Below are 25,055 nucleotides of genomic sequence, written 5' to 3'. Positions count from 1 at the left end.
CCCACTGCAGCTTATACCCGGCATCCAGTGCCCACTGGGGAGGTTAAAATTCCCCCTGTATCCACTGCTGATGTGGTCCGGGTGCCAGTGCCTGCTTATAAAGCTCGTGACCGTCCCATGTCCATGTTAGGAGCCAGCCAAAATTATTTAGGTCCTGTTTCCTGTTTCGACCCCAAGGGCTCCGGGGGTCCTTCTGTTTGTTCGCCGGCTCCAGTCCCGTGTATTCAGGTTCAGGTCAGTCCTCTGCCAGTTCCGTCTGTTTCCTTGACTCATAGTCAGTCCAAGCCTTTGTCTAGAAAAGTTTATGACTGTATCCTGCCAGTTCGGTTGTGTTCATGTTCGCCTGTGTCGAAGTCAAACCAGTCCATGTCATGTTCGCTAGTTCACACTAGTCCAGTAACTGTGTCTAGTACCCAGACTCAGGTCAGTCCTCTGCCAGTTCAGCCTATGTCGCCACGTTTGTCGGTTCATGGTAGTCCCATGAATTTACCTAATGCTGTTAATTCTGCTGGTTCGTCGTTCTTGCCTCTTCCTAGTCCGTCTTTACAGTCTGTCCAGTCTTGTCCAAGTCTGTCTGTCCAAGTCTGTCCTGTGTCTAAGTCAGGTTCAGTAAGTCCTAGTTTGTCTAGTCCTGTTCCAAGTTCGGCTGTCTCTATCAGTTCTAAGTGTAATTCAGCACGTCAGGATCTCCTAAATAGTATATCTATACTTTCGGGCACTCCCACCACCCAGACAGAGTCGAACAGTTCCAAGTCCTCTCCAGTTCTGTTTCCAGTCAAAGTTCCAAGCGTTATGTTCCCGCTTGCAGAGTTCAAGCCACAGTCTACTACAGACAATTCTCCTTCAGCTCTGCTGCTGCCGCCTTCAGGTTCCAAGCAACTGATTCAAGACGAATCTTCAGGTTCCAAGCAACTGATTCAAGACGAATCTTCAGGTTCCAAGCAACTGATTCAAGACGAATCTTCTGGTTCCAAGCAGCTGAGTCAAGAAACCTTACCAGGTTCCAAGCAGCTGATTCACGACGTCCCTCCAGGGTTCAAGCAGCTGATTCACGACGTCCCTCCAGGGTTCAAGCAGCTGATTCACGACGTCCCTCCAGGGTTCAAGCAGCTTATTCAAGTCGTCCCTCCAGGGTTCAAGCAGTTGATTCACAACATCCCTCCAGGGTTCAAGCAGCTGATTTCCGATGTTTCTCCAGTGTTTTTGCAGCTGACTTTGGATGCCTCTCCAGGGTCCTCACAGCTGATTCCAGACACCTCTCAAGGGTCTAAGCAGCTGATTCAAGAACTTTCTCCAGTGTTTGCACAGCTGACTTCCGACGCTGCTCCAGGGTTCAAGCAGCTGACTTCGGATGCCTCTCCAGGGTCCAAGCAGCTGACTTCCGTCGCCTCTCCAGGGTCCAAGCAGCTGACTTCCGACGCCTCTCCAGGGTCCAAGCAGCTGACTTCCGACGCCGCTCCAGGGTCCAAGCAGCTGACTTCAGATGCCTCTCCAGGGTCTTCGCAGCTGATTAAGGATGTTTCTCTAGTGTTCTCGCAGCTGACTCCGGACGCCTCTTCACAAGGGTCCTCGCAGCTGACTCCAGACGCCTCTTCACAAGGCTCCTCGCAGCTGACTCCGGACGCCTCTTCTCAAGGGTCCTCGCAGCTGACTCCGGACGCCTCTTCGCCAGGGTCCTCGCAGCTGACTCCGGACGCCTCTTCGCCAGGGTCCTCGCAGCTGACTCCGGACGCCTCTTCGCCAGGGTCCTCGCAGCTGACTCCCGAAGCCTCTTCGCCAGGCTCCACGCAGCTGACTCCCGAAGCCTCTTCGCCAGGCTCCACGCAGCTGACTCCCGAAGCCTCTTCGCCAGGCTCCACGCAGCTGACTCCCGAAGTCTCTTCGCCAGGCTCCACGCAGCTGACTCCCGAAGTCTCTTCGCCAGGCTCCACGCAGCTGACTCCCGAAGCCTCTTCGCCAGGCTCCACGCAGCTGACTTCTGTTCCTGAGATGGCGCCCTCCGATGGCGCTTCTGTTCCTGAGATGGCGCCCCCCGATGGCGCTTCTGTTCCTGAGATGGCGCCCCCCGATGGCGCTTCTGTTCCTGAATTGGCGCCCCATGATGGCGCTTCTGTTCCTGAGATGGCGCCCCCCGATGGCGCTTCTGTTCCTGAGTTGGCGCCCCCTGATGGCGCTTCTGTTCCTGAGTTGGCGCCCCCCGATGGCGCTCCTGTTTCCTCGTTGGTGCACTCCGATGGTGCTCCTGTTCCTGAGTTGGCGCCCCCTGATGGCACTCCTGTTTCCTCGTTGGCACTCCCTGATGGCGCTCCTGTTTCCGAGATGACGCCCTCAGATGGCGCTTCTGTTTCCGTGTTGGTGCTCCGTGATGGCGCTTCTGTTCCTGAGTTGGCGCCCCCCGATGGCGCTTCTGTTCCTGAGTTGGCGCCCCCAGATGGTGCTTCTGTTCCCGAGTTGGCACCCTCTGATGGTGCTTCTGTTCCCGAGTTGACGCTCCCTGTTGGTGCTTCTGGTCCCGAGTTGGTGCTCGCCTATGGCACTCCTGTTCCTGAGTTGGCGCCCCCTGATGGCGCCCCTGTTCCCGAGTCGGCAGCCCGTGTTACAGCGCTTTTATCAAGACTGCCTCAGGACATTCTTAATGACTTTGAATTTGGCCCGGGACCTCCTTGTTTTTTTGTTTTTTTTTGGGCACTCCAGGAGGCGTGCCTTTGGGAGGGGGCTACTGTCACGCTTTGAGCCTCTCTGTGCTCTAGTGTGCCACGCCCTTCTCTCCCCAGTCTCCAGCCAGCCTCCCTCTCCTGATTGGTTAGCTGGGGCTAATTAGCCCCAGCTGCCTGTATTTAGGAGAGGATCAGGGAAAAGCTGGTTGGAGACTATTCTTTGTAACTCTGTTCGTTTGCGCTTGGTAACTCTGTTCGTTTGCGCTTGGTAACTCTGTTCGTTTGCGCTTGGTAACTCTGTTCGTTTGCGCTTGGTAACTCTGTTCGTTTGCGCTTGGTAACTCTGTTCGTTTGCTCTTGGTAACTCTGTTCGTTTGCTCTTGGTAACTCTGTTCGTTTGCTCTTGGTAACTCTGTTCGTTTGCTCTTAGTAACTCTGTTCGTTTGCTCTTGGTAACTCTGTTCGTTTGCTCTTGGTAACTCTGTTCGGTCTTGGTAACTCTGTTCGGTCTTGGTAACTGTTCATTTGCTTTGTATTTCCTGTGACTGTTGGTTTGAATTTGGACTTTGCCTGTGACTTTGCCTGTGCATTTGCTTTTGCCTGTGCCTTTTGTCTGTTAGCTTTCTCTGTTAGCTTTAGCCTCTTTAGCCTTGTTCATCCCTGCTAGCCCTGTTAGCCTTTTGCTTAACCTTTGTTTGTTAGCTTCAGCCTTTGTGTTTAGCCTGTTCTGTCCTGTTAAGCTTTTGTAGTTATTGTTTAGCTTAGTTACTGTCTGTTTAGATTTAGCATTTAGTTTAGCATTTATCTTTATTTATGTGTTTAGCATTTATAAGCATTAACATTTAGCTTAGCATAGGTTGTGTGTTTGGTTTTGTGTACTTTTGTCTTGTCTTGTTATCGCCTGTCTCTTGTCTTTGTTATTAATAAATCTATTTAGTTCATTACATCTCTGCATATGTGTCCGCCCCTCTCGTTCGTCATAGCCCATATACTGTTACATAGGGACTGTATTTATTAGCTGGTCGGAGGTCATAAAATTTGGTTTCCACTTACTGGTTTTATTGCAATGTCTTAATTTGTGTACAATAATCTATGAACTGGCCAATGTAGTAATTAAATATAAACAATGAAAAAAGCTTTTAGCATGCAAGGGAATAACAACTGATCTTAGTGCATTGTGGCTGCTTAACTATTTTTGTCTTAAGAACACTGAATATAATATTGGGACACAGTAATTATAGCTTATTTTAACTATGTTTTAGGAATTTTTTCAGTAATTCAGTTTGTAAAAGTGTAAAGTGTAACAGCTCTTACTGTGCCTGCGGGTAAATTCTCTGGCCAAAGGAGGGTACAGCGACTCATCCCAGGAACTGGTGTCAGGGTTCCATCCATGAATTTGAATTGGGAACGGTAATGGAGAGTTGTGCTTATGAAGAAACATGTCCCCATATGCTGCAAGGGGGCAAAGCAGAGATTGAATCAACATGAATCTAAAAATTGAATATTTAAATTATTAAACTTAAATTTAATAATAGGGCGGCACGGTGACTAACTGTCGCCTCACAGCAAGAAGGTCCTGGGTTTGATCCCCAGGTGGGGCGGTCTGGGTCCTTTCTGGGCGGAGTGTGCATGTTCTCCCCGTATCTGCGTGGGTTTCCTCCGGGTGCTCCGGTTTCCTCCCACAGTCCAAAACATGCAAGTGAGGTAAATTGGAGATACTAAATTGTCCATGACTGTGTTCGATATAACCTTGTGTGAACTGATGAACCTTGTGTAATGAGTAACTACCGTTCCTGTCATGAATGTAACCAAACTGTAAAATACCACTACATTAAAATCCTAATAAACAAACAAAATTTTATAATAAAATCTAATAGAAAATAAAAAATAATAATTTGGATAGCTTTAGTCTGTGTAATTATTCTTCTCTCATTGCTTTTTTTATTTGTATCCCTGTATTTGATTTGTAATTCCTAAACTAACCATTTACATATACAGCATTTAGTAGACAATTATTAAGTGCAACTTACATTAGTGCTTTCCTTACTCTAGTACAAGTAGCAGTCTAAGAACACAAGCTAAAACCCTGTTAGAATAGAAATATGTCCATAGAACAGAATTTCTTTTTTTTCTTTTTTTTTTTAGATCAAAATGTAACAATAGAGGAAAGCAAGGACGATTGGCAGTGTCTTCCGGTACTGGAATACTATTCATTAGGGTAACCCAACTAGCAGCAAATAAAAGCTTAACTAAAGAACTGTTCACTATCAGTAAACTATTAAAAACTATTATTAGACTGTTACTGACTGTATTCAAAAAGTAAAGCATCAAACTAATCAAAGCTTTTAATTTCACCTTTTAAAGCTTTTAATTGTGAAAATCAATGAACATTTTACCTGCAAAATTATTTATAAATTATTAATTATTTAACTGTAATTAATCCAAATTAAATCCATATAATACATTTACTTTTAATTTTAATATGAACTTTCAAAAACTAAAACATATATAGTTTGGGTTTAGATGTTTATGTTAATCTTAAAACAAAAATAGGTTACAATTTAAAGTAAGAACAATTGTACTAATAAAATATATTAGTTCATATTCTGTAAATATTTCATTTTTATCAGTAAGGCAGTGGGTTCAGAGCCTGCTTGAAAACGCTGGATGCATTCTGGACACGATGAAATTTCCAAGGCCAACACTCACTAACCTGTTTACACTCTCAAACATCCGGAGAAAATTTGAAGCAGCCTATCCACCTACTGGTTTGTATTTAAAACATGGGAGGAATAACATGTTAAATATTTGACAAAAAAGGTTGGTTAAAATATGTGCCAACCCGTATCAAAACAAGTATTTTTCATCTTACTTAGCAAGCATATAATATAATTTAATATAATATAATACGTAAAATAGAAAAGAACAGAATGGAGAATGTTGCAATGTATGAGGTTAAACATCACATCTCGTCCTCAGTTAGCAGTTAGCATTACCCACCCCTGACTTTTACTCTTCGTGTAAGTAGTTTATCTATTTTGATGTAACAACTCTCTAAACATGTTTTATAAGTTTACTCCTTAGGGAATTTTACCATAATTTATAGGATTATGGTAAATAAACGCAGGTTAAAAATCCAACAAAATGACATCCCAGCTAACACAGAACGTTCCCGTAACGTTAGATTTTGTTTCCCCTATGGTTATTTTTAGGGAACCATCCCATAACGTTATGGGAACGTTCTATTTTCGTTAAAAAAAATTAGCGCTGTTCCCGGAACGTTCCGGGAACTATGAAACCTAACGTTCTCTCATGGTTTTATGAAAACTAACAGAGAACGTTATCTAAAAGTTGTCTGCCTTAAGGTTTTCTTTCTTATGTGTTTAAAGTAACGTTCCAGTAACGTTCCCGGAAGGTTTTCTTATGATCTTTAAACTTTTTTGGTAGGAACTTACCAAAAAAGCAGCCTTTTGCTTGAGACGGTCCATGTAGATCAACCTTTACTTACAAGTACCAACTATAAAACTATGAAACCTAATGTTCTCTCATGGTTTTATGAGAACTAACAGAGAACGTTAGTTAAAGCTTGTATAAGGTTTTATTTCTTATGTGTATAAAGTATCGTTCCAGTAACGGTCCCGGAAGGTTTCTAAGTCAACCCAGCTAGCACAATCATCTGGCCCAGTTCCCACTTTTCTATCGGCACAGTCGGCCGAGTGTCAGAATCGGCCAGAATCAATGTAGCCAGATCCGGCCCAGTTGTTACCACAGCTGGGTTTGGCTGGTGCTCGTAGAAACGCGTGCGCGCCGACGCTGGTTGTCCGGCTGTGGCCCAGTGTCCAGTCTCTGATTCAGCGGCGGCAGAACGAGCGTCACCATAGCAACAGTGCGACGCGAGCCGTTGAAGAAGAGGAATCGTTCGTTCGTGTGAGGTAAATAAACATTTAATCTTAACAACTTTTTACTTAGTAAAATGTAAGCAGAAAGTATATTAATGAGTTTTGGATTAAGATAGAGAACAATTTGGAAATGGAAACTGTTTATGGTAATGTTATCTAGTGAGTTTCAGGTTAACTGGTAGTCTGAACTGAAACACTTCAGGTAACGTTAGCTAAAAGGCTAACAGTTTCTAGCATTAGACAACAGCTGCTAAATAATTAAAGTTCATTGAATACTGTGGATAACGTAAACTTAAAAGCTACAATAAGTAACAAGAACAACAACAACAATAATAGTAATACAATAATAAGCAACAGACGACCTACCATCTCTGACTACAGTACATCCACAAGGTGGACCAACAAAGCAGGTGTGTATAATTTAAGAGTGGACAGTGAGTGAACACGGTATTTGAAAACTCCAGCAGCGATGCTGTGTCTGATCCAGTCATATAAGCACAACACACAGTAACACACCACCAACCACGTCAGTGTCACTGCAGTGCTGAGAATGATCCACCACCTAAATAATACCTGCTCTGAGGTGGTCATGTGGAGGTCCTGACTATTGAAGAATAAGGTAAAAGGGGGCTAACAAAGTATGCAGAGTAACTGATGGACGACAGTGGAACTGTAGAGCTACAAAGCGCACCTATAGATAGATAACTTTATTAATCCCATAGGGAAAGTCAGTAAATGGTTAGTAAACTACATGGTTAGTGGAGCTGATAGAAAAAGAGTATACATACAAAGAGGTGGTTTTAATGTTATGGCTGATCGTATATAATTTTATAACCCAAAGATTGTCCCTTGTATTTTTTGTAGATATTCAAGTGTCCACTACCATCACCGAGTCTGGCATCCGGATTTGGGCCAGTGTATTTGGCCCGATTCTGGGCAGTCATTCAAAAAGAGTCAGAGCCGACACGGGCTGCCGGTGTTACCGGAGTGTTATTGCAAGGTTGTCTAAAGTTTTCAATAATTTAAAGGTTAGTACAAGGTTCCCTTAAGGTTTCAAGAATTTTAAGGTTACGGGAACGTTAGGGAAACGTTCCCACAACTATAATGCACAACCAAACGGGAACGTTCTATTTCCGTAAAGAAAACTTTCCTGGGGAACCAAAGGGCAACCAAAATGATCCGTTCCTAACGTTCCCGGAACGTTCTGGGAACCAAAAATTGTTAGCTGGGATTAAACTAGCTGAGAGAAAACACTTTAATTAAAGTCACGTTCTTTAGATTTAACGGGCGCGCGCGCGTATGATTGGACTCATGAGACTGAGCACGCGGAACCAGGCAGAAAAAAAACAACTTAGTTTTCCAAACGCAAACAAACAAAAACAAACATGCGTTAACACATTTCTATTGCATTGTATTTTAACGCATTTATGACATCTGAAAAATTTAATAAAAACCATCAAAACAAAAAACGATTTGTTAGCGTGACAAGCTTGTTTTATACAAATGTCCTATTTTTGTGTGAAGTTTGCATGTTCTCCTTCTGTCCGCGCGGGTTTTCTCCTGTGCTCCGATTTCCATGCAGTCAGGCCAATTTGAGCTACGAAAAATTGTAGGCCAATCTGAGCTAAAAAAAATTGCCCTGTTTGTGTACATGTGTGTGTCTACCCTGTGTTTGACTTGTGACCTGTCTGCGGTGCATCCTGCCATTCGCCCAGTGGATCGGATCCACCGTGACCTTGATCAAGATGAAGTAGTAGTAAAAATAAATTAAATAAATGAATGTATTAAAGTTAACGAAAGAGAGTGGCCACTGTGTAAAACAATAAACACATTTTACTGTACGGAACACTGACAATACTTTAAACACAACATATAAACAGTTTAAAGTTCATTTATTATTAATGTTGTCTGGTCGGGCTAAAATGACTTATATATAAGCATTTTTTTTGTTTGTTTTATTGCATCTTCTGTGCATCTTTAAAAAAACAAACGTTTTTACACTATACAGACCAAAATACTTTATAAAGCTGCACTTACTTTTTTTGCAATCAGTCCTGGCAACCAAAAATGCACCGACCACACAGAAAATAAGTTTTAAGCGCACCATACTGGCTGATGTAACAGTGGATGATATTACAGAAGTTCGTTTTGGTTTAGAACAGATGTTGTTTGATAGGTTGGAGCGCCTCTGTGTTCTCAGAGCAACGGCTCGGTTTTAATAGCGTCCCTCAGTGAGCGCGAGCATGTGATGCTCTATAATGAGTTGCATGTCTGTCCTAATTAGGAGCGCCGCGCACGCGCACTGCTCACGCCACTCACGACTGATCTTCCTTATACACAGATAAAAAACCTGAGGTTCTTTAAAAAAATTAATCACAGAGATTACTTTATGTCCTTATTACTGTTCTTTTTTTCCATCCAGGTTCATAATGTCAGTATTCCTGACTTGACATGCTTGCTGTGTTACAATTAGGGTAAAGTCAGATAAATGGGACGATTGTAGGTAGACCATCCAGAAAACCACCTAAAATTCTTTAAGACCACCTTAAGTTTTACTTTTAAAATTTGTTATGGATATCTGCTATATTTCTATAAAAAGTGAGTTGCCAAGTAAAATAATGTCACGTTAAGGTAAAATGGGACAGCCGTTAAGCTAAAATGGCACAATGTCAATAAAGTTAAAAAGGACACCAAACAAATCATCCTAATTAGAAAACAACTGTATTTCATTGTTTATTTGTTATTTCCAAAGCATTAAATAGTTAATTTATTTATTTATTAAATCATTAAGCCTAGAGTGGGGAGGCTGTACATACAGCCAAAGTTAATAATAGTAACATATTAACTACATATTTTAAGCTACTAGGTTTGATATTTGTAGAAATTGTATGTAGCCGAACTGAAAAAGTGTCCCATTTTAGCTTATTTGTTTTTACCAATTAATTTGGGATAATTATGAAAATGATTTCCAATAAAAAGTAAATTGCATTGTTAAAATATTTTGAGTAGAAGTCAAAAAATTAAAAAATGTAACATTCCACAAACATTTTGGTGCCATACACTTATTGTTTTAGTTGCAGTACGCCTATTGCCATAAAGAAAAAATCAACATGCCTCATGGCTTACATTGCATGGCCAAGGATTGCATGGCCAAGGATTTTTTTTAATCTTTGATCCGCCAAACCTAGTTATCTTAGACCAATTTAAATACTTAACATATTTGTGATTGACTGCTAATATTTAAAGAGTTTGTGATGCACAACCTTATTTGCTATATCATGTACAGTATATCTATTGAACACACAATGCCTGAACTTTGTTCCTATAAATATGAACAATATGTATTCAAGACAAATAGTTCACAGGGGAAAAGTATTTAGAGGTTACATAAAAAATTCTAGATATTAATGCTATAGGCTCTTGCAGATTGCACCTGTTTTCATGATAAATGATGTTGCCAGTGGAAGGAAAGATTTTACGGATCAGGTAGATCATTGCGAAGTTAGAGGAGAATCTCCGGGACAAACTTGAACACTTAAATAGAAGAAGCTACATGCAAAACAAGTTAAACATCCCTGTTAGGAAAATTAGTTTAATAATCTGCAGATCAAACATTAATAGAACCAAAAATCGTCCCTGGACATTTGCGCAAAGCAAACTTTTACAGCATGCCTTTAGATTCACAAGAACCATATGCAGTCACTTAAACCAAGTTGCAGCATAACCTGAAACAACATGGAACAATAAATGTACACTTAGAAAAAATCAATAAACTGCACCACAGTTATTTACATTTTTGCACCTTACGAAAAACTAATTAAGCTATAACAGAAGCATGATGCACAGCATGTGTATTTAGACTAATCAGAAAAAAATACAATAATTTGCCAATAATTCAGCTTTTGATCCTCAGAGAAAGAAAGGTTGTAAGCATGATCCTAATAACACCTTACCCCCGTGCCGTGGAGGTAGAGGCATCATGACATGGGGTTACATCTCGGCAAACAGTACTGGGTCATTACATGTCACTGAAGAAAATGTAATTGAAACTTCATACGTTAATATGTTACATTTAGCCAACTATGACAACAACATGGAAAACTACAACTTTTGCTTCGTGGAAGGTTTAGAATTTGTGAAAAATGTTTTGGGTTTTTTTTATTAGAAAACGATTAGAAGATTATTTCGTTGACCAATTTCAGCTAATTAATTTTGCCTGTGAAATAAATGGTCTTGACAGTTAAAATAGGAAAGAAAATTATAAGGAGGAGTGTTTTGCACAGTATGTTAAATGTAATAAATGTAAATTATTTTCTATTGTATGTCATTTAACCGAAGCTGAAATCACTCCACTTTTTTATTGATTACTTTACGTAACAATACAACATACCACATTAACACAAAATGTTTTAGTGTTACTTATAATAAATTGCTCAAGGCTTTAAAGGTAATATAACATATAAAAGAATAAATTTATAATTAAATAAAAGACTTACAAATAAGTAGAAGTAATTTTTAAAATACATTATGCATGACACTTGTTATTACACAGTGCTAGGCTTTATTTTTATGCAGTATATAAATGTGAGGAAAAGAGCTTAATGTTTAAAAAAAAGTAAATATTGTTACTTTTTTTTTAACCACAGGTTCATTATTTTAGCAGCAGAGAGTACTTATGACCACAAATAACTGACATAGGTTTGATGTTCCTAAGCCATTGATTTAAAAAAAAGGTCCCATGACAATCTTCTATGACAATGTATAGACTATAAATTAAGTGTATGAACTGGATCAATTATATACATTTTTGTTTTAAAAGGGTGGTCGGGTGGTTATCACTTTTGCCTCACAGCAAGAAGGTCCTGGGTTCAATTCCCAGGTGAAGCGGAGATTGCATGTTTCTACCTGATTTCCTACCACAGTCAAAGACATCACCAGCCTCAATGTAATGTTGCAACCCACCCCCTGTTCTCAGTGTAACAGACTGATCTATAGATTACACTTGTTCTGCATTATGACAACTCTTACAGCACTTATTAAATGCATCACCAGCCTCACTGTTTTATAAATCCTCACAGTTTGTCATCATTAGGTGGCGATGTTTACTAATAAGTGGAAGCTAGTCCCTTTAAGGCCGTGCACAAACTGGAAGAGGGAACGCGTTTTGGTTTATGTTAAATACTTTTGAAAGTGTTTGAGAAATATTGATAATGTCGTTTTACAAATAAATAGATCGTTAATTATGAGTTAAATGTGACGTGTTAAATGCAAACAAATTCCTATTTGTACATCACAAATGGCCAATTGATTATTTGTTGTATAGTTTTTTTTTTGGTTTGTTTGTTTTGTGTTGCACCATGGACATGAAGTAACAATTAGAAATAGAAAGTTAACCGCCACATCTTAAGTTTGTTTGTTTGTTTAATTCTTAATGCCATGTCAGCTGCTATGGCTATTATCATGGCTAGCTAACAGATTCAGACTTTAAACGTCAAAGTGGTGGGTGGGTTTGATTTGTTTACTTTTGCGTATGGTGGTTAGACTGCCACATGATGTACAAAATGATGCGCTGATCATGTAAGAAATAGGCCACGGGCGCAGAGGGGAGGTCATGGTCACATGATCGTGATGTTGTGGTTGTTAAACTAGTACATATTATTGCCTTCAAATGCTGTATGGCAGGGCCAAATACTCTTTTGTAATAAAACAACTAAAATATAATAGACCTACTTAATTACTAGTACTTCCTTTTACAGTTCCTTTTGATTGGAGTGACTAATTATCTATCTTTGACAGTGTTGTGTAAACTAAAATTTTGCCAATTTCACTCACCAGTTTATAATTCTAATAGGAAGACTATTATACTTCTGTAAAGTAAACGTACACACTTTCCTCCGAACTTGGTGAAAAATATTCATTTTTCCAACGCAACTGAAATCTTATGCATTTGCTGTCTAGTTTTCTTTTTTTAACCTGCCATGTTTATACAAAACTCTGGAACATTAAGGTTAATGCTTTGAGTTGGGGGAAAGAAGATTTAGATTTAGTTAGTTGGGGGAAAGAAGATTTAGACGTTTCAGATTTGTTAGCGACACCCAGAGTTAAATATTCAAGCACTTTTTTAAAAACCTGCTTATTAGCGAGCCAACTTTAATTTAAATCTAAATTACCTCGCGAGCAGTTTTAAAAATGGTAACGGGCTGCAAATGACCCGCGGGCCATAGTTTGGACATCTTTGCTGTATGGCAACATAGGCAGGTATGTCATGGTGCATAGACACTGTTGCAAGCAATGTTAGCATATTAATAATATTGATTACCGTACGTAAACCGCGTCACGTTTTGTCCAGGTCCTTTACTGACTTGCAAATATATTCACATATAATATTTCTGATTGGCTTTAAGATACCAAGACGTAAATACACATGAAGTTTGCCATCTTTACACATGCTTTGGTCCCAATTGAATGTCATACAGTATTCCTTGTGAAGTAGACTACACAGATAATTTGGGCGTTTTAAGTAAAATTCCAAACCATAAGGAGTAAAAGCCAGTTCGAAGGGAACTTTAAACTGCATATGGAGTAGTCAAGTCAATTTTATTTGTATAGCGCTTTTTACAATGGACATTGTCTCAAAGCAACTTTACAGACTCCAGGACCAACAGACCAAAAAACCCTGTTGAGCAAGCCGAGGGCAACAGTGGCAAGGAAAAACTCCCTTAAAAGTACAGAAAGAAACCTTGAGAGGAACCAGACTCAGCAGGGAACCCCATCCTCCTTGGGTGGCCTGGAGGCGAATTTAAATGAAAATAATTTACATACATTAGTTTGCTGATTACTTTAGAAAGCAACGGAACGGTCGACCTCGGACGTTTACGTAATGACACTGCCGGGTATCCCGAACAATGGGATTTAACCAACTGAAGTGCCCTTAACCGATATCACGTGACTATTATGAACGAACTACAAGGGCACTGCGTATGGATGTAGGCTGCGTCCGGAATCGCATACTTCCATACTCAATAGTACGCGAAATGAGGACGCGAGAGCGTTATTAATTATTGAATTAATAACAAAAACACGATAAATATCCAAAAGTTTGGCGAGTGGGGTTTGTAATGAGTCTGTAACCATGGTGATATTACGTCATCACGTCCACGTCATCACTTGACGTTGGAAAGATGGCGGATGTAGTGCGTAGCAGTGTTGTGTGCATACTGCATACTTCCGTACTGGAAGTATGTACTTTTTTACCAATCTAGAACATACTCTCTAAGTATGCGATTCCGGACGCAGCTGTGAAATGTAATCCAGAGCATGAATTATGCGCATGCGCATTAAAGGGGAAACAGAACTGAATCTTCCGGAGCACCGGTAACTACATCCGCGTTTCCAGTTTTATGGTTGTGTTCTAAATAGCATAGTTCTTACTTCTTAGTGTTTAAACATTACTACGACATTAGGAGATATAGTGCACTAGTTTAACCCACTATTAAGTAAAGCAGTGCGCTATTTGGGACACAGTGCATGAATAAGGTTACACAGCAGTACCGGTATAGTCGCTGTAGATCAGGCAGTGAGTGTTAGTTAACATTCACTTATAGCACACACAAACACATAGCACGAACGTTATGTTTATTATTGTCATTTATTCAGTAAAACAACAGACTTTGTATAGTGAAACATGAAAGATTGAGATAATTAAACGTTATACAGGCAGTCTGTACAGAGTTCATATATCTTTTCACTTGACTGTCCACACCGAGCAGTGGTTGGTAATTTTTGTGGTATGTATGTAAGTCATTAAGTCTTATTATTATTGATATTATTACTTGTTGAAAACTTACATTTTAGATGCACCCTCCTGATATTATGACATAATTGCTTTGTGGATAAATGTGTACACGCTAGACAAAATATAGAAACTAGCTAATGCACTTACTTCAAAAAGCTAATAAAGAGTAGGGTCATGCTTTACATACAAAAAGCATTAGTCCTACTTGGGATGTTTCCGTTCAGGTTAAAAAACAATAAAATCTGGTGATCAAAGAGGCATGGAAGGTGCTTAATGGAATTCTTAATTATTAAATCACTCTGACATAAGGATAGAAGATTTCCACCACAGTGGTCACACAGTCTTCAGTGTATATATCCATGTAAATAAATCATGCCTAGTCACTAGGTTTTAAGTTTGATCAGGTTGTTTTAGATTTCGCCCCAAGCATTTCTATTGGATTTAGGTCAGAACCTTTGATTAGACTTCTCTTTGACTGTCAATTAATTCTGTTTTATTCAGATCCATTGAATTGAATGAAAAAATTACATTTTTGTAAAAAGTTTTTTAATAGATATAATTAGCAAAGCACCACTATGTAGACATGATGAGGCCTAAACCTTTTTTGTTGCTGTTGATTAAAAGTAAGCGTTTCTAGAAAATGTAATGTTTTACATTTTGCACCACTAATTCTTGTTGTTGTGTTTATAAATGTTGCCTTAAACTCAAGCTGTTTTAAATAAGCGTTTCTGTTGTTCTAGGTGTGATTAAATAGTGAAAAAATAGTTTTTAATTGTAGAGCTGTTAACATTTCAGTTTCAAACAGCTTTCCTTGGGTTTGATGAATTGCTGTGTTTAACTTACAATCTGTGTTTTTCTCTGTTTAGAATATATTGTGCTTTTAAGGGTGCAAACATTCACCAGAAGAATTGAGACAGCCCTCAGGATTTCCCTTCAATATTAGTTACACAGTAACTGTGTGTAACTGTACCCAGTGCAAAGGCTGCCTTAGTTCAGAGCACAATGAGCATGAGGTGGTTTTCAAGTTTTGTCAGAGCTGCAGGGTCATTACGAGCCACATCTAATCTGCTCTGTTCATTTAATGCTACAAGGTTAGTGCATTTAGCTCCACATTTATTCAGCTTCATAAAATTAATTATGTTGCCATTTACACTAAAACACATACTGTGCATGTCCATTTTGTTCTCCTCATGTATTTGGTACACCTATTTTTGTTGTATTTGCATTTTGTAAGCACACTGCATTAAATGTTTTTTTTGTGAACTTTGTAATTTGTACTACTTCCAGAACAATGTCAACATGGCAAGTCGACCATCTTGAAAGGACAGCCAATGTTTATAGGCAAGCGGTAAGTCTGTACTAATTTTCATAGCTGCTTATTATTCTACTAAATACACACCCATTTTCTAAGGGCTTAGGTTGGGAGATTTTGACAGAAGCTATTAAACAAAACTCTTGAACCTTTATTTAACTGACAAATGTACAAAATGATTTTCCTTGTTTTCATTGACCAACTTTTATTTTGTTAATATAAGCAAATATATCATTCGATTCCTACAGCACACTCCGAAAAAGTTAAAACAGAGGCTTGTTTACCACTATTGCATCCCCTTTCATATTAGTTACAATTTGTTGTTTGGAAACTTAGTCAGTCTCTAATTCTTCTTGTAATTTTTTCCATTCATTTTAAGAGACGGATCTGGACTGCAGACAGGGTAGTCAATGCACTTTGTGTATATGAAGCCAGGCTGTTTTAGCAGATTGAGACCTGGCATTGTCTTATTAAAATAACCAAGGACCTTGTAGGAAAAGATGTTACCTTGATAGGACCTATGTGTTCCTATGCATGATTGTTACCTGGTACCTTTACATACATGCAAGTCCCATACACCCCCATGCCATGACAGACTTTTTGCACTTTTTTCTGATAAAGTCTGGATTGTCTTCATTTTTTTGTCTTGCACAGAGTTCTAAGGCTCGACCCATCTTTGCTTGCAAAGACTGAGTCTCCTACTAATTCACCTACAAAATTCAATTAAGTCAGTCTATGAAAACATTAAATCTCTTTGTACTTCTGTCAGTTTATTTAAGGTTCAAGAGAATCAACAAATCACAGATTTTAGTTTTTATTACATTTTAAAAAATGTCTCCCAAAAATCCTTTTGGGAAATGGGGTTTTGTAGTTAATTAAAAAGGAAACTGATCTTGTAGGAATCATGTTGTAATAGAATTACAGTTTAGTATTTGGATGAGAGCTAGGTTTCCAGTAAATTTGAGTGACATTACTTTGGAAAAAGGAAAACACAAAGCTAATGCACATACAAACTACATTCTCTGAGGAAATTAAAAAATGTAATGAGGAAAAAAATGTAAATGAAATATCATGTCATATTTGTTTTGAACATGCCACATTTAACATTATCTTTTTTTTAACAAAATATGTAACATTTAGCAGGTTTTCTGTATTCTACTTGGCGATTTGACCTGACATGCCCAAACGTTTGAGTATGACTGTATAAATGTAGTTTCTGCAATTTCCTTCGGGATCAATAAAGTGTTATCTTATCTTAGTTTTGTCTGTGCCCAACACTTCTTTAGGTTTACAGTTCAATTTAGAAAAGTTTGGTAATGTGGTTATATGCATAGAAAGCATAAAATAAATTGGATGCTTTAATGTTCTGCTATAAACACATGATGTTTGGGGCTTGATATACATAATAGCAGTTAAAATGACTATGTGCATGGCTTTGTGTGCAGGTCTTGTACCCAGCAAGAGTGTGTAGCATTGCCAATGAATCAGACCTAGTAAAGAGACTGCGGCTGGAGGTTCTGCATCCTAAGTTTAGCTTTCGTGCTGGCCAGTGGTAAGTACTGATTTTGCAATTATTGACATAACAGGATCCAGTTTTCATCTCTTGCACTTTAAAGCACTGTAGTAAAAAGCACATCCTTAAATGATGTGTAATATGTTTTCTACATAAAAAAGACAGAAACAATAACAATAGTAACAATGGACATAGAGGTGAATGATATTTATACCACATTAAAAATGCATAGCTCAGGAAGGCTTTTCTCCAGTAAACTACTTATAATCTGAAGCTAATTCAATGTGGTAGACCAGCAATGCAGATGTTGGCTCATTATTTACATACTCAATAATTATATTTGATAAACACAAGACTACCAAACCCTACATGCAATTAGTTAAAAAGGAGAATTGTTAAAGCCAGTTTATTTAATTCTGGTAAAGATCTTGATTCATCTGTTGAAGTTTTTGTGCAGAAGAACATTTTAAAAAGAAGCATACAGCTCTAAACATCGATGCACTGTGCTTTTTTGAAAGAAGAAAAAGATTATGTATACTAGTGTCTATTATGGTTCAATAAAATAAATTTTCTGAAAAATCACTGAAGTTTAGCTGAACCTCTATATAACTGGTTGGACAATTGTATCACACCTGTCTCTAATAATGTGTAGGGCTCATTTCATTTCATTGAAAGCCAGCACAGCTGGTTGATTTTTTTTTCTATGCTCGACTCATCAGTTAATTATCTAGGATTGTATGTGTCTTAGATCAGTGCAATCCCTAAACTGCATTCTGGCCCTTAGGGCTGTTGTTTTTGTTGCCCTTTGTAACATCCTAAACACGCACAACCCAGATAATCACTCATCTGCTACTAATGGAAAGCTAGCTGTCACTACCTTTCCTGGGACAGTGATGGCCTAGTGGGTAGAGCTGTGGGATACTAACTGGAAGGCTGTGGGTTTGAATCCTGGGTCTGCCATGCAGCCACTGTTGGGCCCTTGAGCAAGGCTCTTAACCATTTTCTCTACATACAATGGCTGCCCCGTGCTCCGACCTTTCAAATGGGATATGTGGAAAAAGAATTTAATTATACTGACAAATAAAGGCGTTTCATCTGCCCTAGATTATCCTTATTATTGTTATTATTATTCACACTTGCAATGTTCATGCATTGATCTACCAGGTTGCACCCATTTACCTTTTTCCATGTTGCACACAGTGTGAGCTATAAAAAACGTACACTGCTTCCTTTAAAAGATTTCTCGGTGATTTGCTTTTGTCCATGGCTTAAATGGTTATCAGCATCTTTTTCACTGACATTTCTCTTTTGACTTCTTGGGTGACTTTAGTCCCTTATTGTTGTCACTTTACTGTGCTAATGTTTTAGATCATTTGTTTCCCAGCTTTACTTGCACATTACCCAGAAATTGTACTAGATCTTGAGCTGGTAAATTGCATTGTCAGTGGATCTGGGATTTATGTTGTACCCATTTCGGATGAAGTTTACATCAATTCCTAGGTGAACTTGTGCAAAGGTGGCTTGATGCTTTTATTGGCTACTGGGGATTTAATTTCAAAACAAAACAGTCTAGACATGAGGGCACACTTAGCAGTTAGTGTCCCAAACTTTGTGTCCCAGTTAGTGTCCTACTTTACTAAATAGTATGCCAGATTAGTACTTAGTAAGGTAATTGTTAGTATTTGAACACTACTAAATACAGTAGTATGTGTTTTAGGGCATACTGAATGTATCTTTAGAGTGGGAGCGGCAGGTTGTTTTTTCTACTGCATTGAATGTGTGAGATGCTGTTGGGTTAGGGTATTATAGGATCAATTATGAGGCCTATGTTGTTTATTAGCAAGGACTGCTTAATGAAAGACTGAGCAAGCAAGTATTCCACTGGTTTAAGAACAATATTTATTGAGTAATTTACCAGCCAATTCCATCTCTATCTACTTTTACCATAAGTGGTTTACAATAGGCTTAGTGGTTAAGATACTGTACTAGTATTCAGAAAGTCATTGGTTCAAGCTCCACCACCAAGTAACTGCTGTTGGGTCCCTCAGCATTAAGATTTTGAAAAAGCAAAAACAGAAAGCAAATGTATTTCAAGACTCTACTTTGCTAAGCAGTCACCATTTCTGGGCTTAAGATCATAGTCAATCATGTCTGTGTAGACACCCAGCCAGCTGATGACACTATTAAACTCGAAACCTGGATCAAAGCAGTAGTAGGCCAGTGTGTATTACTGCTGCACCACCCGATTATCTGGCATTGCATCCTTAAATATGCACCAATTTTATTTTTAAAAACTCTTTTCACAAGCTCTCACACAACAAATTGGACTGAACATTGCTGATTAAGGAAAATGGATTCCAAAAAAAGATCTGGAATACTGATTTGTCTGACCATAATACATGTTTCCACTGTATGATTGTCCATCCCTGATGCCTCAGAGCCCAGACTGCTTCTGGACATGGTTAACATATGGCTTCTTTTTTGCACAGTAAAATATGAAGTGGCATTTTGGCTTTTGTCCACCTCACTGTAGAACTGTTTTAAATGTATGTTATTGTAAGAGTCCAGATTAAAGCATTACTTTTTTTAAATCTAGACAGCAGTCAGCATTTTTACTTATGTACTAATTCATCAATTAGCATAAATATTATTGATTTAATTTATGTTATTGGAACCAATCCGCAAGTTCAGTACTAACAGGTTGTCTTATAGGAATACCCTGGTAAATTGAACATAAAATACATTTTTCAAAAAGTCCCAAATCCCAAAAGATTCAGAGTTATGAAACATGTTTGGTGGCTATACCTCAGTAATTGGATGTAGTTGCTGCAATTCATGCAAATTCAATTTACAGTGAACATTTGCACATTCATGTAGCAGGAACTGTTTATTGTGTTTAGGGTGGACTTTATCATCCCGGGTATGGAGAAGGTGGGTGGTTTTTCAGTGTGCTCCAGTCCTGGCCTCCTGCACAGAGAGCGATGTATAGATCTTGCTGTCAAATACACACAACACCCGCCAGCACACTGGATCCATACCAAGGTGAGTGTGTTTGTTAAAATGTATATTTACTGCTGTACAGTGCCATAAAAAACCCTAAAACAGTTAAGCTTAGGCAGCACTAGACAGTGAAATCTAGATGTTTATTGCCTTGCCAAATACGAACACAAGATAAATCTGTTCTTAATCTATTTGTTTACTTTAATAGACTTCCATCCATTACTTTTAAGCTTCAGTAAAAAGGTAAACTCACTCTCTTTCTCTTTCCCAGTGTACAGTAGGCTCCGAGGTTGAAGTAAGAGTTGGGGGAGAGTTTTATTTTGACCCTGCACCTTCTGACCCTGCAGTGGACCTACTGTTGGTCGCCGGTGGCGTTGGCATTAACCCACTCTACTCCATACTAATGCACTCTGCAGATCTGCTCCAACTGCTGCACTCATATGCTCCTGGAAACATACACCTCTGTTACAGTGCCAAGAACACAAACGAGCTGCTGTTCAGAGTAAGTGTGCATATATAGACACTATAATGGTAAAAAGTATGGGGACACCTTATTCAAGGATTGAGTGCAGATGTTTTAACCACTCCCAATGCTAACAAATTGGGTGTAAAGTTAACTATATAAGGTAAATTACACACCTCCAGCTTTGCAATAAAGCTGTTACAGCATGGTCAAGGCAAGGTGTCCACATACGTTTAGGCATACTGGTGCTGGTCATAAAATTAGAATATCATGAAAAAGTTGATTTATTTCAGTAATTAAATTCAAAAAGTGAAACTTGGATATTATATTCATTCATTACACACAGACTGATATATTTCAAATGTTTATTTCTTTTAATGTTGATGATTATAACTGACAACTAATGAAAACCCCAAATTCAGTATCTCAGAAAATTTGAATATTACTTAAGACCAATACAAAAAAAGGATTTTTAGAAATGTTGGCCAACTGAAAAGTATGAGCATGTACAGCACTCAATACTTAGTTGGGGCTCCTTTTGCCTAGATTACTGCAGCAATGCGGCGTGGCATGGAGTCGATCAGTCTGTGGCACTGCTTAGGTGTTATGAGAGCCCAGGTTGCTCTGATAGTGGCCTTCAGCTCTTCTGAATTGTTGGGTCTGGTGTATCGCATCTTCCTCTTCACAATACCCCATAGATTTTCTATGGGGTTAAGGTCAGGCGAGTTTGCTGGCCAATTAAGAACAGGGATACCATGGTCCTTAAACCAGGTACTGGTAGCTTTGGCACTGTGTGCAGGTGCCAAGTCCTGTTGGAAAATGAAATCTGCATCTCCATAAAGTTGGTCAGCAGCAGGAAGCATGAAGTGCTCTAAAACTTCCTGGTAGACGGCTGCGTTGACCTTGGACCTCAGAAAACACAGTGGACCAACACCAGCAGATGACATGGCACTCCAAACCATCACTGACTGTGGAAACTTTACACTGGACCTCAAGCAACGTGGATTCTGTGCCTCTCCTCTCTTCCTCCAGACTCTGGGACCTTGATTTCCAAAGGTAATGCAAAATTTACTTTCATCAGAGAACATAACTTTGGACCACTCAGCAGTCCTTTTTGTCTTTAGCCCAGGCGAGACGCTTCTGATGCTGTCTCTTGTCCAAGAGTGGCTTGACACAAGGAATGCGACAGCTGAAACCCATGTCTTGCATACGTCTGTGCGTGGTGGTTCTTGAAGCACTGACTCCAGCTGCAGTCCACTCTTTGTGAATCTCCCCCACATTTTTGAATGGGTTTTGTTTCACAATCCTCTCCAGGGTGCGGTTGTCCCTATTGCTTGTATACTTTTTTCTACCACATCTTTTCCTTCCCTTCGCCTCTCTATTAATGTGCTTGGACACAGAGCTCTGTGAACAGCCAGCCTCTTTAGCAATGACCTTTTGTGTCTTGCCCTCCTTGTGCAAGGTGTCAATGGTCGTCTTTAAGACAACTGTCAAGTCAGCAGTCTTCCCCATGATTGTGTAGCGTACAGAACTAGACTGAGAGACCATTTAAAGACCTTTGCAGGTGTTTTGAGTTAATTAGCTGATTAGTGTGGCACCTGGTGTCTTCAATATTGTACCTTGTCACAATATTCTAATTTTCTGAGATACTGAATTTGGGGTTTTCATTAGTTGACAGTTATAATCATCAACATTAAAAGAATATAATATACAAGTTTCACTTTTTGAATGGAATTACTGAAATAAATCAACTTTTTCATGATATTCTAATTTTATGACCAGCACCAGTATAGTGCAAATTCAGTTGATGTACTGTAGTACAAGACATTCAAACTTTATTTTTGGAAAAAAGTTGGGACAGTTTGTAAAATGCAACAAACATTCATTTAGCTGACAAAAATACATAGAAAAGAGAATAGTAAAAACCCTAAATTATTTGTTTGGGCACCTGGTAGCACATTGGGATATTCTGCTAGCGTACCAGCGCTGGCATTCTAAACTCTCCAAGTTGGAATCTCAGCGTCAGTGTATTGCACTTGCGCTTGCAAGAAAGCATGTGTTAGGCAAATATACCCTCCTCGTACGTGATTGGGGTCCCCAGCAGCAGAAGACTAATTGGCTACACAAAATTGGAAGAAATTACTAGTTATTTGTACATGACCTGAAGTGAAATGGCCTGTTGTGGAAGTGATTCACTTGTGCATACATTCATGAATATTTGTAGATGATGTTTTTTATGAGGGGAAATATGTAAAGATGTTCATAACCTATTCTAGTCACTTTATAAAATTAAGGAAGTACAAAATTTTATAGGTATAGGTGTTTAATTTGTTTAAAATTACTTGTATAGAGAGAACTTAAAACAAATAACTAACATTTGCAATTGAAACCCAGCTAGTGGGTCGTTCAGGTGGCACAGCGGTACAACACGCTAGCACCTCGGAGCTGACATTACGAACTTGTTTAGCAGATTATAGTGTGTATTTTTATTTTCCAGAACAGCATTGTTAAAATTTGCCAGGAATTTCCAGACAAAATCTCCTGCGACTTCCATGTGACGCGGCAAGATTTTGAAATCGAGCAGAAACTCCATCCCTATACAACCAGTGAGTTTCACACTATACTGTATACTTAAACTTAAATGTGGATTTAACCTTCTGACTGCATGTACAGATTCATTGTTTTCCTAGTTCTAAGATGATGAAGGCCTCTCCTTTTTGTGCATAGTTTTCAGCATTAAAGCACTAGCACAGGAGAGTACCTCAGCATTAATAAGATAAGCAAAGACTGTTTGTCTGGACACCAAGGGACATGCTTACTTATGTGTGTGTCCCCTTAAGCTACCTTGGGTCTTGGACTGTGGACATTACTGCTTATTAAGATAATTGCAAGTGAAAGTCATAATGGAGCACTGAGCTGAGATTAATAGGCAATGCCTCTAACCAAGCATCATGAAGCTAGGATGTAGTGTTTGCACAAAAGGGTCAAAGCAAAAGCTGAGTGTGCCAGAAAAGCCATGGACTGTTAGTAAGGCCTGGTTCAGAGCTCCATTGGATTAACAGAGGGGCTAAACTCAGAGTGGAAGTAGCTTATTACTGATTTGCACATTGTGAATATGGTTTGATATTCCTGCAGGTGAAAGAATTTCAAAGGAGGTGCTGAGGAGTCACGTAAACCCTAAGCGCACACTGTGTTACCTGTGTGGCCCACCACCCATGATCGAGAGTGTGAGCATAGACCTGCAGCATCTGGGCCTGTCTGAGGACCGAATACTTTTTGAGAAGTGGTGGTAGATGTCTACAGCCTTTTAAGTCTCTGGGGTCAGACACAAAACTGACCACAAAACTGACCACAATTCCATACAACCTGCAGGACCTGGTTTGCTGTGCAGTACACTGATCTACCAGCAGCAGCTGGATTATAGAAGCAGAGACTCAACAAGCTTTTTGTTTAGTCATACCTCTACACTGAGTTAGGGGTTTGTGCAGATAAAAAACAATCATGTTTCATGGCTTTTTTTTTACACTATGAAGTGGTTTTGGTAGAACATTGTGCATACAGTTGCAAAAAAAATTATTAAACCCTGCATATAAGGTTTTAACTTTTAGCTGTTTCAGCTGTAATAAACCAATAAAACATAGATATTTAAATTGCTTAACACTACTAATATAACAAGTGGTTTCTAAAATTTCAACACAAGATGCCACTTTTAATGACAGAAGCTGGTGTCTGACTGTGCATCACGTTTGTAGCAGCAGGTCATAACAACAAAAGCATGCTCTAATAAAACTAATTTGCAATGGGGGGTAAATCATTTTGATTGCAAATGTAGACTTTCTTTTTCTGCCCTGAGAATAAGAGTTCGCTCTTTACAGGGCAAAGAGTACATTTTTAATGTAATTTACATATTTAAAATAAAAGTCTGAAGTATTTATTAATAACAGTATATGTGCAGAAGCTGTACTGTTTATCTATGAATGACTTCGTCATTGGAGGTCAATAGAAACTAGAGCTTATAATAATTTCAATTGTTTAGGGAAAAAAAGAATGAACACTGTGCCTCAGGTTGTGGATTAAACAAGATTGTTTTTAAGGTGGAGTGCATTTATTTTTCATAAATTAGTATTTGTATACTATGAAGTGGTTTTGGTAGAACATTGTGCATACAGTTGCAATGAAAGTACAGTTTGCCCTGTAAAGAGTACATGTGCAAATGCAGATAGCAGAGGGTGGATGGCCACAAAGCTTCAAAACAAATAAGAATGAAACCTGTCTTTGTTCCTCTTAACTGAATTGCATTTTGATGTTCAGGGTAAATAATTCTATAAATTAGAATTAGAAAGCACTTCACCCAATTATAATAAATTATTTCCACACATTTGTATACATCTGAATATGTCTACACATAAATGAACA

General features: G+C 38.9%; 2 protein-coding genes across 5 annotated transcripts in view; one reads left to right on the top strand and one right to left on the bottom strand.

Moving 5' to 3' along the window:
* The window catches only part of gpnmb (glycoprotein (transmembrane) nmb), a 28,036-nt gene extending 22,548 nt beyond the window's left edge, over positions 1 to 5,488 (bottom strand). For both annotated transcript variants that reach the window (XM_063011708.1, XM_063011714.1), the window contains exons 1-2: positions 5,371 to 5,488; positions 3,972 to 4,109 (exon numbers count right to left, since the gene is read on the bottom strand). In XM_063011708.1, coding sequence (XP_062867778.1) covers positions 3,972 to 4,098 — 127 coding nt within the window. In that variant the 5' untranslated portion in view covers positions 4,099 to 4,109; positions 5,371 to 5,488. The remainder of the gene's footprint in view (positions 1 to 3,971; positions 4,110 to 5,370) is intronic.
* Positions 5,489 to 6,551: 1,063 nt separating this feature from the next.
* On the top strand, positions 6,552 to 25,055 carry oxnad1 (oxidoreductase NAD-binding domain containing 1). Of its 3 annotated transcripts, none has more exons than XM_063011726.1 (8): positions 6,552 to 6,589; positions 15,218 to 15,442; positions 15,639 to 15,699; positions 17,109 to 17,215; positions 20,077 to 20,218; positions 20,448 to 20,678; positions 23,137 to 23,245; positions 23,775 to 25,055. In XM_063011726.1, the coding sequence occupies exons 2-8, from the start codon at positions 15,354 to 15,356 to the stop codon at positions 23,930 to 23,932; spliced, it is 897 nt and encodes a 298-aa protein (XP_062867796.1). In that variant the 5' UTR covers positions 6,552 to 6,589; positions 15,218 to 15,353; the 3' UTR covers positions 23,933 to 25,055. The 3 variants fall into 3 exon arrangements, with proteins under 3 accessions (XP_062867796.1, XP_062867801.1, XP_062867809.1); XM_063011731.1 differs by lacking the exon at positions 6,552 to 6,589 and adding an exon at positions 14,242 to 14,343; XM_063011739.1 differs by lacking the exon at positions 6,552 to 6,589 and adding an exon at positions 14,321 to 14,351.

This window comes from Trichomycterus rosablanca, chromosome 2 (assembly GCF_030014385.1).
Source record: "Trichomycterus rosablanca isolate fTriRos1 chromosome 2, fTriRos1.hap1, whole genome shotgun sequence".
In the NCBI taxonomy this organism is placed as follows: domain Eukaryota; kingdom Metazoa; phylum Chordata; class Actinopteri; order Siluriformes; family Trichomycteridae; genus Trichomycterus; species Trichomycterus rosablanca.
The sequence above is the reverse complement of the archived record's forward strand: the minus strand, read 5'-3'. Positions and strand labels throughout refer to the sequence as shown.